Source organism: Schistocerca cancellata, chromosome 5 (genome assembly GCF_023864275.1).
Source record: "Schistocerca cancellata isolate TAMUIC-IGC-003103 chromosome 5, iqSchCanc2.1, whole genome shotgun sequence".
In the NCBI taxonomy this organism is placed as follows: Eukaryota; Metazoa; Arthropoda; class Insecta; order Orthoptera; family Acrididae; genus Schistocerca; species Schistocerca cancellata.
Window position 1 is genome coordinate 136,475,128 of NC_064630.1, and position 17,076 is coordinate 136,492,203.

General features: G+C 40.8%; 1 protein-coding gene across 1 annotated transcript in view; it reads left to right on the top strand.

Moving 5' to 3' along the window:
- The window catches only part of LOC126188401 (uncharacterized), a 305,868-nt gene that overhangs the window by 276,440 nt on the left and 12,352 nt on the right, over positions 1-17,076 (top strand). The window contains exons 13-15 of the mRNA XM_049930002.1: positions 9,780-9,961; positions 13,243-13,956; positions 15,848-16,055. Coding sequence (XP_049785959.1) covers positions 9,780-9,961; positions 13,243-13,956; positions 15,848-16,055 — 1,104 coding nt within the window. The remainder of the gene's footprint in view (positions 1-9,779; positions 9,962-13,242; positions 13,957-15,847; positions 16,056-17,076) is intronic.

Genomic DNA, 17,076 nt, shown 5'->3' on the forward strand with positions numbered 1-17,076 from the left:
GATAATTACTGACTGAGTTCTCCCATTCCTTTTTCCAAGCGTCTGTAAGGTTGAAGCTATCCTTTCCTCTTGTGTCGCTGTTATTCCATTTCGGGTTTCGTGACTTCAGTCGGTGATTTGGTAAATTTCTAATGAAGTCTTGAATAGGTAGGTATTTTGCGCCATCGAATTGTGTTTTTTACCATTATTTAATAGATATTTCGTGTCTTAGTTTTGGCGGTGCTATGTTGGCGATGACGGAGAGCCATGGTACTGGGGTAGACTTTAATGTCCCAGTGATAATACGCGTGATGTCGTGGAGCTGCACGTCTACCATGTTGGTACGGTGACTTCTCTGCCAGACAGGAGAACAGTATTCTGCAGATTAGATTAGATTTACTTTCATTCCAATTGATCCGTAGTGAGGAGGTCCTCCAGGATGTAGAACATGTCGGAAAACAACAATACATGACAAATATTTACAACTCAAACAAATAAGCTAATGTACCATTCCACAGGTCCCAAGTGGAATGATAGTCATTTTTTAATGAACACCATATAAAAGAATCATTTTACAAATACTAATGCACTGAATTTAAAATAAAAAAGTTTATTTATTTATTTATAAGGTAATAAACGTGCAATACAACTACTATAATACTTATTTACAGTGAACACATTACTGCACTGAAATGGTGCAGAAGTTAGATTGTGCTTACACACACACACACACACACACACACACACACACACACACACTCACACTTATTGACAATGAACAGTGGTGTTGACTATTGATGTTGCTGCTGTTCGTAGAGTTGATGCATCTGCACCCCAGGTTTATGGCTGACTTCCCATCATAGGAATGTCAAGGAAGTCTTTTATTTAGAAAGACAGACTTCTTGGCAACATTTTTGTTCAGTATTTGGTAAGCCCAAGGCTTCATCCAAGTCAGAGACAGGTCAATAACAAAGTCTCGACTGCGAGGCAGCAATGTTGTTTTAGTTCACTGTATAAGTCCGAAGTGGATCGAGGGAGCTAAGGTTCATCAGAGCAGAGCCGTAAGAAGTCATCTTCTTGAATTTCTGCGCACATGATACAGCGAGATCATCTTAATTATATTTACTCTGTTCTTTGTACGGTCGTCGAATGTTATTACCGATTTCCAGTGAGCTCCTCGATCGGTATAAATTATTGCGCCATTGTCTACGTCAAAATCACCACTTTATTAGGCTGTATGTTTAACCTCTCTGTCTCTCAAATATTTATTTTTGATATAGTCTGTTTTTATGTTAGTACAATTGGTTATAAGTTGAATGATGCTGTCGTCAAAAAAAGGGGGGGGGGGGACGGGCAATCTTCAATAGTAGTTTTGTCACATAATTCTCTTAGGACCAGGAGCACATATAAAGTGTTAGGGCTTGGAGATCTTCCTGTATTCAGAAGAGGAATGTTTGACCAAACAGTGTCATCTTCGCCAGTTTACAAATTCAGGACTCTCTTCCAGTTGATTCACCAGGTACTTCTTCCTCTTGCTCATACTCAGACTGACGGTCTCGCTCTTCTAGAAAACCATCTTCATCGCTAGAATTCGAGTCAGGAATATCTTCCTAATTGTCAGTCTCCGCCAACCACACTAGAATTCGAACATCTTACATCTGCTCCATAGTGTTTCTAAAATTTAATGAAATTACATGATTATTTCACATGTTTATACATTCTAAAAATGAGTCAATGTAATAAACGTATTCTAACAATAAAAATGGAACAAAGCAATAAGGAAAAACTGTTTCAAAAATACTTACGTAATTGGTCGCGCGCATTATGGTATAGCGCTGTCTTCGCAGAAATGCTGTGACGCAACCACGGACGACCGGCACTCGTTCAAAACTGTGTCCACCAACAGTCCATCTTTTATTTATTCTTCCGCGCCTGGATCACATACGTGATCCACGCGACTACTGCAAGATTAGTACGCAGCACATCGGGAAATTTGCTTTCGTGCATAAACGCTCTTAGAGGAATGACGCCCACTTTCATGAGTCGTTGTCGGTAAATATTCACCTCGTTGTTTCGCTGCACGAGTGTGTCTGTTTCAGTTTTTGAGCTAGTGCTCGGTCGACCACATTTATCTCTAAATGGTACCACGTGTGCAAAAATAAGGAGTTTTAAATCTCCAAATGAATTTCTTTGATCCATCTTTGTGTATGATTCCAAAAAAATAAGTCAATAGTAGGCAGTTGGTGCATTTTATCGCTACCAGTGTACGAAATTAATTTTTAAGTTTCGTGCCTCAACCTGTATAAACGAAACCCCTATAGATCACTTACTTGTCCGTGTTTGTCTGCCCGACTGTTCAAGAACCCTTTCTCAGGATTGGGTCGGCGTATCCAGTACAAATGTATGTCGCAAATTAACGTCTATGGTCCCTTGGCGGTGTAACAAAGTTTACAACAAAGTTAACGCTCAAAAGATTCGGCCATTCATGTCACATAATTTGATACTCGCAAACTGATTCATCAAAACCAATAGAATACTTCTCGTTGATCTATTATCATGAAATTCGGCAAGAAGCAAAGTTTCATAGTACAAGTAAAATAAAAAAATCTGGAACTTGTTAAATTGTAATTGTATCACATAAAAATATTTTTGGCATTTGAACATACATTGCAGTCATTACCTGTCAAAAGCATAATAGACAACATCATTACTGCATGCGAACATAAAATGTAGGTTGTAGTTGTGTTCTATTAAGTAAATAAGAAAACTTTTTATTAAATTTGCTGTCTCTAAATATATAGGCTGAAGTTTGCTCCTCGCTTCTTTTTGGATGTCCGGGCTAATCTCAAGAACTGCTATAGAGATTTTGATACGGTCTTGGAATTCCCGAGACCAGTATCTTGCTAGTATCGATATCGATAACAGGCAAAAATCTTTGGGATTATCTATTCCCAGGATGTATGAACTAAATTATATTTCCAGTATGGATGAACTAATAAGTTCGTACGGTACCCTCATTGCGCGAGTGCTACTCGCACTTGGGTAATTTTTTTAAAATTTCGTGTACGTTAACAGTTAATGCAACTGTCACTACTCCTGTATTTTTCGAGATGTCAGAGTAAGCAATTAGGTGAATTATTACACCACAGCGTCTTTCACTTTGTCAGTGGGAAAATATCCGCAGCCGAAGCCTGTGACTTTCTATGCTTTATGAAAGTTGGTCGTTTGTCCTTCATAGTGAACTATGAGTGTATTCCAAGTGCCACCAATGGACTTACACGATGACAGAGTGCTTATGAGTGAAAAGATAACCGGTTTGTGGCCTACAAGCCTATTTTGAGCTATTATCTGGCAATGGCCTTAAACCGAAATTCAGCCATCAAGATGCGTAGTTTGTTTTTTACCTGTAACTACGAAATTATTTACCAAGAGCCGACGGTACGTTGAACATTTTCCACATATTTCATAAAACTATGAAACACGAAATTGTTTAAGTAACACAGCAAGTACACAACAGCTGTAATTATTAAATGCTGTTGAAATGAATGAAGTTCCAAAGTCTCGCTCTGTTCGGGTCCTGCATCGGCGACCTCCGCGTGCGCCGGCTGTACGCTTCAGTTAAGAACAGGCCGTCGCTCTGGAATTCGCAAACATATCGGAAAGCCACGGGGTGGGGCTGCTCCGTGCTTTGTTTGGAGGCCTGCCAAGCGATTGCGCAAGACAGAGGCAGGGGCGCGGGCGCCTGCGTTCTGTTCGCTTCGCCGCCTCGCGGCTCCGTCGCTCATCGGAGGCTGCGGCAGTGCGGTAGTATCCTTAAAATCAACATCAATATTTCGGCAACTGTGCTGTGACAACAGTCGCAACTCTCTTATGCCCTCGTTTTAAACTTTGTTTTTGAAACGTTTGAATTTCGTAAAGAAGAATTATTTCAAATGAAAAAAACGGTGCTACCAAATTTATGCACTGTACATATCTCTATCACACCAGTGAAGAACGTTTCTTTAATGTAAATATTCAATCTGTCTCCTTCCCACCCTCTTGTAACATGAAATCAGATTGGAAACTGCCGACACGCAGACGGTAGCTTATCATTTTTCGGAAGACACTGTGAGAAGTACACCTATCTAATTGTGTGTGACGTTTTCTCGATTTTCTCGTATGCGTCACAGAAGCTTCATGTTTTACCAATGCCATTTTATTAGCTGCGAGTCTTTTTGCTGCTTTGAAGACCGACATTTGTGGGCTGCTTAACTCTTGTGGGCCAGCTTATACCACGCATAAATGCGAGTGATGCCAAAAAATTGGACACGCCAAACATTTTCCGAGTAAAACTTGGATGGCTGTCGTCTTGTATTAGCCACGTAGAGTTTGGTAACGTGTTTACCGCGCTGCTGGAACGCCTCACATTCACAGATGTCATTATTGTTCTTGTAGGATATTTTGAGAGGTGATATTACTCTTAGAAACAAGGAAACAAAGCTCAATAAACATAAGCCTGGAAACACGTACTTTTTTTTTTAGATCCGAAGGATTGTTCATAGGAGGTACTCATAGTGATGCCCATCCACGGCAGTGTCCGTAGTGCATTGTTTGGATTACAGCAATTGCTCATGAAATACTGCTAAAACAAGAGGGTGACTCACAGATTACGCTTTTATTGATAACAACTGGTACAAAAGATAAAAAGAAATATACTGGACAATTCGTACGCACAAACAGCTCAATAACACTACAACATACATTAATACGAATGAAATTACAGTACAAAACAAATCGAACCACACAGCTGACTGCAGACTACTAAATGCTCAGAGTAATGTGTACCATGGGATGTTGTGATACAGAAACACATCAGAACACTTCGTTGGCCCTGATGACGGGGCGCCAATGCAACGACTCTGCTCATATCCACTGGAAAGAGTCTTTCGGCGCCTCCTACGAACTAGTTTTCAGATCTCAAACTAAATTTTGGGTGGCTTACGGGTTAAGCAATAACCATCAAAACGCGACAGAAAGTTCCAGTCTGTATCATATAGCGTCTATCTATTTTTTAAAAAAATCAGTGGATCTATGAAAGAAAAAATTCTTTTATTCTACATGGTGATACTTAAACACAAATAGAATGATATTCCTGCTTGCTTGAAGTGAATGTACTATTCGGTAACTTTCGCTGCCAGAGTAGCAGTACATGCCAGTCCTCGAACGACCTCCAAGCGGGTTCCCGATTTAATATGCCATACTGATCAGCATAATTGGCCGTTACAGCTTATGCTCGTTCTGCGGGTACCGTTAAGATTCGCTTGCGTAGCAGGACTTTCGATTTTTTCTCACTGACAAAAGACAAAGTTAATTTTTGTGGGATATGAAGAAAAGGGGAAGAGGACCGGCATTAATTATCTTTCATGGAGCTTCATGCGATTATGATCTACAGTGTGTCAGTTTTATCAAAACTGCAAAAATATACACGACTATATCTGGTTATTAACAGATAAATCCATAAATAGTTAATAATATTTGCGCTTAAGGCTTTAAGAAACTAAAACAAAGTATGCTAGGAATGTCAAGACTCAATGGAGCGAGTTATCGCAGGGTGAACCGCTAGTTATGCCACTGATTATGAATTGTTGTGCATTATCGGTAAGCCGTCTATTAATTCTATGTTGGAGCCATTGGTGAATATTTGAACGACGAAATATGTTATTGAGGCATTAATTAATCCGAAGGTACCTGTGCAAATGAACCGTCGCATGACGATCAGATTTTAGCTTCCCATTGCTGATGTGTGGGCCATAGTAATTAAGTGTTTGATCTGATAGCAACAGCAGAACCTTAAAAGAATTTAAAAACACAACCAATTCTTTGTCTTTACTTTGGCACCCTAAGATCGAATTCTTTGTATTTTTGATGTCAGAAACTGGAGGAATGAAATATGCTTATCAAATCTAATGTTGTCTCCACACCAAAATACATTTCTATCTTCGAAGATAATGAGTTAATATTCGGGTTAAACAGAGTGGATAAAGTAATATAAATCAAAGTGAACGTACTATCTGAACTTGGATTACCTTGAGTGCTGCGCGTGGACAGTTGTGAGTTCTGCGGGTGGCCTAACCGGGCAGGCAAAAACGGAAAAAAAATTTAATTTATCATCGCTCGTTGCGTACATTAGGGAAGATTAGAAAATCTCAATTTGGCGCTGACATTATCTTTTCGCTAAAAAAGAAAGTACGGTTGTTTGACAGTGGCGTTTATTTAATTTCCTCTCCATCTTGAGACATCTAGACACACTCGTTTTTGTTGTAGCTGAAATCATTACGAAAGCGTTCACTGAGTGTTATTGTTCGAAGACAGAAAGTACCATTTCAGTCTTCGTACGTCAATAGGAAATCGTAGGAAGCAGAGCTGTTTGACATGAGTCATCTACTTTTTCCGGAGCAAAAGCTATTTTTCCTCTCCGAAGCTACAAAAATACTACTGCTTTAATGCTCATTTACTGTGACATTAGCAACTGATAGCCAGATGTGGGGCAATAGTAGTGAGATGGTTAGCGTCAGCATTGAGTCACATTTCAAAGGTAAGCACACTAACTGTAGAGTTTATATGCGTATCAGGGGACATAACGAAGAGCCATAAATTATGCATGTCTTAGACATGTTTCCTGTAACCAGTGTTATCAGGATAAGAACAGAGAGGCGAAACAGGAAGAAGACTCATTATTCTGTGTTTCTGTAGCTATGTAATTTGCGTTAAAAAGTGGTTGTAAATGCAGCGTGCCATTGAAATGAGTTCGTCTATCAAGTGACTATTCCTATGGCTTACCGCCAATCTTATCTAAACTATGTTATCTATTAAGTCATACCATCCCGCCCCATGACGAGCTTTGTTACTTATACGAACTTCCAGCTTACTTTCGAAAATACAATTTTTGACTACGTTGCAATGATTTTAAAATGGGTCCCGGCCCGAAACTAGTCATAGAGTGAATAAAAAAAGTGAAATATGCAACTTTGGCTGGTTTTTCATTGTACTGATTGTTACTCTTATCACATGAATTTTCGTATTTCGTATGCTTTTTTTTCGTAATGAATATCAAATTTGTAGTTCATTACATTGCTATTGTTACCATTTTTTACTTTGCTGTATTTGCTTCTTTGCAGAAATAGTCTCCACATCTCCCCGCAACATAAACATTTTGATGGACTACAAACGAAAAAGTCTGATGATGCATGAGCGATATGGCATTATAATAAACATGAGTTGAACAAACAGTGATCACAGTGTTTTGGAAAGTTGTTCTAATAGGAAACATGTTGCTAAATAATTCAAGAAACCGGATCGCAATAAAAAAAATTGGAAAGATTTTCTAGAATCCTTAACTTCCTTTTTAGTGCGAAATACGCGAGAAACGTCTTTCTCTACAGTAGCTTTTTCAGAGGAATGTAATTGATTACCTATTTTCAGCCAGGATCAAGTAGTCTGACACTAAGCTTAGTACACGCTGCATCGATAGTGAGAAGGTAAAACTCTCACTGGACTGGCGAGCCGGATAAACTGCCTTCAATGAGCACCAAGCATTACTTGGGGACCGGTGGACGGTAGCAGTAGTAGTAATAGTGTAGTAGTTTGATTCATCAGTGAATCACTTTTATGAGGGTATTGGACATTACTGTTACAGACAAGAAAATTATATATACAGACGTTTACATACATACAGGCACATTTTCGCAAGGATAGGACAGGTAGTCGGCCGTGGTTATACAATTAGGAAACATTAGGAAGTAATTTGGGGAAAAAAACTAGATTTGAATTGCCAGTTGAGGATTAGAACGTCTATCCTCCCAAATACAAGGCCCGTTTGTTAACAACAGCGCAACCTCACTCGGTTTTCTCCTAGTGTGCAATGGTGTTATGTCCTTCTGTTGTGCCAGACTATTTCCTGCAGCAGCGTCTTTTATGCGGCCCTCGCTTCTCCCAATTGTTCGTGCATGGTCCAGTGTTTAACAACCTGTCACGTTTTAAGGGCCGTACACACGCACTAGCCAACCGACGGCTCGACAAATAGGACGTGTGTAGGCGCTTTGGCCGACCGACCGAGCATCTTTTCCTGTCGGGCCTTCTGTTGGGCACATCCACAATTTCACCCAGAGGCCCTCCGTTCCCGCAGAACTTCATCCACCAAGTAATCGTCCCAACCGCCCGACAAAACTTCGTCTGTCGTCATTGCGCACAGGATTAAAAGCTGTTTATTGCACATGACAGAGTGCTAAGCGGACGAAACAACAATGACAAGAGTTTCTGGAGAACTTTAAAGTTTGCAGATGTTTATGGGACACGCCGTGCGAGGAGTATAGCAATAGAGCAACGAGAAATGAAGTACTTTTTAACGAATCCAAAATGGTTTAATGTGGCACATAGAGTAAAAGATATGTATATTATGAATAAAAGTCCGTCGACCATCTCTATATAGATTTGTAGGTTTTATTTCCGATACTTATCGGAAATGAAATCTAAAAACTGAATTAGTGACAGATTAGATCTTAGATTTCATTTAGGATACGTATCAGAAATAAAATCTAAAAACCAAAATGTAGACAGTCGATGGACTTTTATTCGTAAAATAAATTGCTCCTCTGTTAGAAGTGTTAAAAAATCCGGCCTACATCCAAGCCTTCTGCTATGAACAGCAAAATGTAAGACAGTTCTAACAGTTGCTAAATGCTTCATTTCGTATGTTCCTGTTGTATTTATTAGATGATGTGCGCTATTGCCATTTGTAGTCTTTCTCGTAATTTGCAATTAGTAGGAAACTTACAGAAGACATATTTTATGCTACGAACATAAATAAATGCAACTTGCAGAAATAAATGCATAACGTTTACAGGACACCTTTGTTTTACTTAGTTTGTTTTACCATGATGTGTTCCCTCAGGCAACTGTAAATCACGTTGCACATTTCAGGAACCATTTTAAATAACAATAGTGGGGATACAACTGCACTAAATGTAGGGTCCTCGTAACTTCTGTTAGTGGCTAGAAAAGGCAATGTAGCGAACAGTCATTCCTTACAGCCCCTCTCATGACTACTCTTCTGCGTTAAGAATGGTTTGATGATGATGATGATGATGATGATGATGATGATGATGATGATGATGATGATGAGCAGCTCCGAGAACAAGTTCCATCCATTGTGATATAATTACAAAAATCATCGAGTCCCTGTTCCTTAAGTGACAGAGCGTGGGTAAATTTCTTTCTTTGCCTTCTTAGCCCTACAACGAGCAAATCAAATCCCAGTTTTGTTTCTGCGTAAAACCAGGCAGCATCTCGTTGAACATAATCTCAGTGAACAATGTGCAACCGGCGATAGGAATAGTGCGACGCTGTAATCGCTGAGTACGGTCCGTCGGGACGTGTAGGCTGCACACGAAATTAGTCGGTCGCTGCGTCGGGTCTTTCAGTAGCTCAGAATTGGAAAATTTCGCAACGGTTGTTCCGGAAAACGCGGATCGCAGACGCGGATATCTCTGATGATGATTCAGACGAGACGAGACAGTATATAGCGACAGCGCGTAGCGTCCCCTAATCATCTAAACACGCAGCGCGTAAGGCCGAGGCTCCGTAAACAGAGCGGCCAGGGCCACGCCAAGCCACACCACGTCAGTCCGTCCACTGGCAGTTCGTCAAGGCGCAGAAGTGCGCGTGCGCGGGGGCGTCACCGCCCAAATTACTGTGGCAGCAGCAGCAGCAGCAGTCGACCGGTGGATGTCTCGCACTCACGACATGTGTTTCTGCCGTTGCAGGAGCACGTCCAAGGCGTCGTACCTGGCGTACCGGCGGGAGCGCGCCGAGCGATGCCTGCCCGCGCTCGAGGGCAGCTACAAGCGGACCATGTCGCCCCCGGGCGCCGAGGACGGCCTGCACCCGGGCCACGCTCCGCCGCCACCGCCGCCCGCCGCTGCGGAGGAGCGACTCGCCTCTCCAGGTGCACATCCTCTCAATTACTAGTGCCGTCTCCCCGAGGCCTGCACCTCACGTGACTGCTTTGACTCGCTCCGCCGACACCGTTCATAATCTGGAAGTTTCTGTTCGTAGTGGTGTGTCAAAGGCATTTTATTTGTAAAGGTCCGTCTCGATCATAAATTGTACAATTCACAATTACAGTTTCGACCATTCCAATCTTCAGATCTGTTACAAATAGAAAAACAGTGGTTTAACCAACTAAGTTCAATTAGCTGAAGCATAATCTAAAACAGGCCTACTGATACATAAGAAAAATAAAAATGTTAGCAGGATTACCAGCCATACATACGGTAAAAATATTCTGATGTAGGTGTCGACGTCAAAATCTAAATATCTAGGTATGTAGAAAGTGCTGGTAATGGCCTAGATGTGTTTAGTATTTGTACAAATAACTGACGCCAGTAAAGGGCAATATAGCTTGGCTACACGAGTAACGGGTATCATAAATTGAACAGTTAAAATAAGTTTACAGTACAATACCCGTGTACCCTAGCTATAGTGCCCTCTACTGGCCTCAGTTATTTATATAAATGTTAAGACACATCCAGGCCATCAAAGCACTTTGTATGTATCTTCTCTCTCTCTCTCTCTCTCTCTCTCTCTCTCTCTCTCTCTCTCTATATATATATATATATATATATATATATATATATATATATATATATATATATATATATATATATATATATATGGTCCCTTCCCTACAGCCTAGGTCTTCGTGGCAAACGAATCTGCTCCAGTCTGGAATCCTTGAATCATTACACCAACAACCTGAAAACAGCTTTTGCATCCCGTAACTACCCTCCCGACCTGGTACAGAAGCAAATAACCAGAGCCACTTCCTCATCTCCTCAAACCCGGAACCTTCCACAGAAGAACCCCAAAAGTGCCCCACTTGTGACAGGATACTTTCCGGGACTGGATCAGATTCTGAATGTGACTCTCCAGCAGGGATACGACTTCCTCAAATCCTGCCCTGAAATGAGATCCATCATTCATGAAATCCTCCCCACTCCACCAAGAGTGTCTTTCCGCCGTCCACCTAACCTTCGTAACCTCTTAGTTCATCCCCATGAAATCCCCAAACCACCTTCCCTACCCTCTGGCTCCTACCCCTGTAACCGCCCCCGGTGTAAAACCTGTCCCATGCACCCTCCCACCACCACCTATTCCAGTCCTGTAACCCGGAAGGTGTACACGATCAAAGGCAGAGCCACGTGTGAAAGCACCAACGTGATTTACCAACTAACCTGCCTACACTGTGAAGCGTTCTATGTGGGAATGACCAGCAACAAACTGTCCATTCGCATGAATGGACACAGGCAGACAGTGTTTCTTGGTAATGAGGATCACCCTGTGGCTAAACAAGCCTTGGTGCACGGCCAGCACATCTTGGCACAGTGTTACACCATCCGGGTTATCTGGATACTTCCCACTAACACCAACCTGTCTGAACTCCGGAGATGGGAACTTGCCCTTCAGCATATCCTCTCTTCTCGCTATCCGCCAGGCCTCAATCTCCGCTAATTTCTAATTTCAATCTGCCGCCGCTCATATCTCACCTGTCTTTCAACATCATCTTTGCCTCTGTACTTCCGTCCCGACTGACATCTCTGCCCAAACTCTTTGCCTTTACAAATGTCTGCTTGTGTCTGTGTATATGCGGATGGATATGTGTGTGTGTGCGAGTGTATACCTGTCCTTTTTTCCCCCTAAGGTAAGTCTTTCCGCTCCCGGGATTGGAATGACTCCTTACCCTCTCCCTTAAAACCCATATCCTTTTGTCTTTCCTTCTCCTTCCCTCTTTCCTGACGAGGCAACCGTTGGTTGCGAAAGCTAGATTTTTGTGTGTATGTTTGTGTTTGTTTGTGTGTCTATCGACCAGCCAGCGCTTTTGTTTGGTAAGTCTCATCATCTTTCTTTTTAAATATATTTTTCCCACGTGGAATGTTTCCCTCTATTATATATAATTTTGGCTTTTATACCTACATCAGAATATATTTGTGGTATGTATAGCTGGTATGCAGAGCTGTTAATCTTGTCAGAATTTTTATCTTTCTTGTGCAGGCCTGCTGTAGCTTTGGCTTCAGCTCATTGAATTTAGTTCGTTACACCACTGTTTATGTACTTGTAACAGATGTAAAGATGGCAAGGGTCAAACCCAGTAATTGCGAATTGTACGTGATCGAGACGGACCTTAACAAATAAAGTGCCATAATGTGATCACAGCTTTATTTACACACTTTGTCTTCAGTTGAGCAAAAGCTTTTAACTGTGTAAATCACAGTATTCTTATAAGTAAATTCAGAGCTTAGCAAGATCATCCTTCTGTGTGCATTTTATTCAGTAATGAATGCATCTTTATGGATAAAGAAATTAATTTAAAGTGTATATGAGGGGCAGTCACACAAAAACTAGACAGATGGAACAAAAGTAATTGTCACAACTGTTAATACATTTATCCTACTGAGACAAACTAGTCAATGCCTTCACAGTAAAATCTTTGCAGTTGCCTACGGAACTGTGTTTGTATCTAGGCAAGCATCCCTTCATCCGAATCAAATCGATAGCCACGAATGTCTATCTTCAGGGCTTTAAAAATATGGAAACCACACAGGCAGACATTGGGATGGTACGGAGAATGTGTAAGGGCTTCCCAACAAAACTATTGCAGCTTATTCAAAACGACCTTCCTGACATGGGGGACCACCCCAGTTTCACTAGAAAGCTCTTACACATCCCCCGTACAGTCCCAAACTCTCCCCGTGTGATTTCCATATTTCTGGGCATTCGTTGCCGCCAATTTGCTTCGGACAAAGAGTTGCAAACATTTTTCTGTGGAGGCACTGACAGTCTTGTCTCACTGTGGAAGAAATGTATTAAGTTATGGAACTTCCTGCTGAAATGGTAAACAGTTTACTTACTTTTTGTCCCATCTGTCCAGTTTTCATTTGACAGCCCCTTATATTATTGCTGTGATCAGTGAGCCAAGAATACAGTTGAATTAAGGTTAAGGTGCCAATGTATGTTGTTTAACAGGAGTCTCTGTCCTCTTGTCATTGCAGAGAGTGAGAGCGTTACTTTTGTTAACGGAAATCTTCCATTGTTGAAATATTGTGGTTCCAAGTTTACACTTTGCAACATTATTTTGTTATTTGATTACATACTAGGTTAAAGTTTTCTTTGTTTAACATTAAGATGTATGATTCAATTTGTACTTATACCAGTAACTGTGTACTGCAGAATGCGAACGACTTGCTGTGCCGGAACGAGCAGCAGTAGAGGAGAATGAACAGAGAGAAGACAGACAAGAAGCAGCCTTGCCATCACCTCTTAACCACGGGAAGTCATCTTCGGTGCCCAGTTCCGTTCCTCCGACAGTGACTGACGATGGCACGCCTCTGGACACGGGACCACCTCCTGACAGTTTAGAGTTAAAGAACTTGTACGGTAGTAGGGAGTTCAGGGCAGAGGACGAAGAGGACTGTAAGTCACATATAGACAGTGAGCAGTCGTACAGGCTAGGAGAGGAAATAGAGCGGAGTGAACAAGGGTCGGAGGCCCGTTGGGAAGACAGTGCCACTGAGAGTACGCGTGGTGAGACAGAGAGCCAGCACAGCCAGCAGAGTGTGGGGCCTGTGGTTACGGAGCAGCTGCAGCTGGTGCAGCGTTCAGAGGTCGTCTTGCGTGTCAATGCAGCCACCAGCGATGCTGCCTCGCAAACTGAGCTGGACGAACCTCCATCCCCAGTCCGGACACAGTCGCAGTCGCATCTGGAAACCTCACCACAGCAGCAGCAGCAGCAGCAGCAGCAGCAGGAACCACAGCAGCAACAGGCACCACAGCAGGGGTGGCCACCTGCACGAAGGAAGCTGCAGGAGGAGATAGACTGTGAGGAGCTCTCACTTGATCTCGCCAGCAAATTGCCACCCACTGACAAGTTGCAGGGCATTCTTGGTAAGTCCTTATCCTCTGTTTCCATAGTGTGTTTTAATGTTAGGGCTAGTAATTTAGCCATGAAGCTTAAAACTGTTCAGAATATTGTTCACCTTGGAATTCGTAGGTTTAAATCTAGAATGAATATCATATTAAGTGCAACAGAAATTTTATTCGTACATGAAAACTGCAATTGTGCCCCACTGTTCGAAATTCAATTGGAATTAACAACAAAGGATGCAAATTGTAGTTCCAGCACTCATGGAAGTGAAAGCTGTTTTACGCCCAGACACTAGTGGTGAAAAATTAATTTAGTGCGGCTTCTACTCATTAATATACATTCTGCATTACACACTTCTTTAAGTCCACTGCAGTGAAAAGCGTTGCAGGTTGTTTAACTTCATTACCTCTGAATGATCCTATGTTAATCACTCACAAATTTCTGTCTCATTCAGTGTTGCAACTGTAATCATTCCTTAACACCAGCTGATATGTAAATATTGAGGAAAGGTGATTAAAGTAAAAGCTATTAAATCAGTTTTCTTTTTTTCTTCATCTTTTTAATGTAGGGAAAAAATGCACTTTTAAACTGCCTTTATTTGAAATTTGTCACTTTCATTCCTGCAGATTGACACGATTTAAAGAACTTTTATTCTCCTTATTTATATGAAGAACAGCTGTCTGTGAAATGGCACATATGTTGTACGTAACAATGTCTCTGCTTTGATCATCTGTTTGGTTGTGATTTACATTACATTTTTACTGTATAATATCTGTATTTTATCATTATTAAGTCATGTTCCATAGCTGAATTATTTATTACAGGCTTTTGAGCCTAGAAGATATGGTGAACCTACACTGGATCCATATTAATATATATTGGTTTGGTACAAGGTCAGGCAAGGAATGATTATTATGCAGTGTCCTGCACCTATTTAGGTGAATGCTAGGCTGATCCCTTGTCTCAACACTGTTTTTTTTTTCTCATTTGTCTGTGTTTTTATTGTGAGGCATAGTTTACATTATTCACAGACAAATAATATACTTATTTCTTAGACTTTCATACCAGAATGGATATCTGTGTGCAGAAACAAGTGCTACATCCATCAGTGGCATTGTTTTTAGTACATTTGCTGTCTGCAGCTCGTGGTCTTGCGGTAGCGTTCTCGCTTCCAGCGCACGGGGTCCCGGGTTCGATTCCCGGCGGGGTCAGGGATTTTCTCTGCCTCGTGATGACTGGGTGTTGTGTGTTCATCATCATCATTTCATCATTGACTCGCAAGTTGCCGAAGTGGCGTCAACTAAAAAGGACTTGCAATACGGCGGCCGAACTTCCCCGCATGGGGCCTCATGGCCAACAATGCCATACGATCATTTCATTTCAGTACATTCGCTGTCTACAATGGACATAGTATAATGCCAGGAAGAAGGGGACATACCATTGGCGATCATTGCTGCCAAATGCTAAATCTCTCCGATGCCTTAACTTACCCAGTTTTTAGCCAATTATGCTCACTTCCCTATGTGAGTTATTGTTTCAGAACTTCACCTAAAACATGCAATTCAGAAAACTGCTTTACATAACTGTTTCAGCAATGTACAGTTACTTACAGGACAATTTCAGGCTGGTTTCAAATTCATTACTATAAACCAACCATAGTTTTATTATACTAACTCTGTTGTAATAACCTTAGTTGTCAGTAAAATGTGAATTCCTGACAGAAAGAAGATGCTCACTTTTATTTCCTTAACTGGATCAGTTCTAATAGGTTGTACCCCATCACTATGGAAGACTGCTAACACATCATTAGTTGTTATGAAATAAGTACATTATGATGTCATATATTCAATTCATTCATTCATTCATTCATTTTTCTAAAGGCCACACATAATTTAAGAAATTTTGTTATAGTTCCAGACCCTGATCATAAAAAGCCTACTGATTATGTCAGTGATCTTTTCCGTATTGATGTCACATTACGGCCTAGAGGACCTCTGAGATCTCATTCTTCCCAAAGCAACAGCAGTTGTAGCAGTACCACTGGCGCAAGCAGTTGTGCTAGCAATGCATCCCCTCCACCATCACCAAGCACAAATCAGCAGTCTGAAGCAAACAGCAGGTCAGTAAAAATTACAAAACTTGATAGCATTGTCTTTAACATTATGGGACTAACAGTGGAAAAATTGTAATAAGGCAAACAAATAGCAACATTCCATCATTTTTGGGAGTGCATCCAGCGTATTACTAATTCATGTATTGATATTTCGGCTAACAACTTTTCAGCCATACTCAAGGAGAGTCTCTTGCAAGATTTTTAATGCACTTTACACCGTGGAGTAAACGTGCATACATCAAAGATAATACTGTTGGTAATAAGAGTGTCAGTCATAGATAGAACATTATGCCTCTATGAGTTAAACAAAGCAAGGGCAAGAGTTAGCAAATCCACAGGGCTTATGAAGTAATAGTTTCCCAGATGTACTCCTGAAAAATTATGGAATATTCGATCCACCAGGAAAACTTCAAGAAACAAATACCAACAATAGCTACCACTATGAAAAACTTTTACTTCAGGATATTAAATAAACTGGTTTGTTTTAGATGTTTTACATAGCTGTTAAATATTAATTATTGTCACTGGATAGATGTACCATAATGGACATTCTGTATATGAATTCTGGCAAAGTCTATTCACTTCAGCAATTGAAGTTTTTTTCTTCTTTGTTTCCGAAGGGAAGAGAGAACCATGTGGATTTTAATTGTGCCACACATATATCTGCCTCAAAATTCAGACAGATTTACAAATTGTACCTCTGTCAGCCCATAATGATTTCATTTGTGTAATGTTTGATACATTTGATTGTATGACAAAGCAGCTATTTTCTTTTTTAATGATATAATTATGTATTAATCACATTTACTAAAACAATTTAGCTAAGTTGATTGTTATAAATTTTGACCACATATCTTGTTTTAAGTATCAAAGATTACTTAAATGCCTTTCCAATACTTGGAGTGCTTCCATCATGCGTATGTTCCAAACTGGAAAGAAAATTCATAATTCTTACATCTTGTGTGACAGGAAGAGGCAGAGTATAGCTTGAACCCTAAAACTGTCAATAATACTATTATAGTATTGC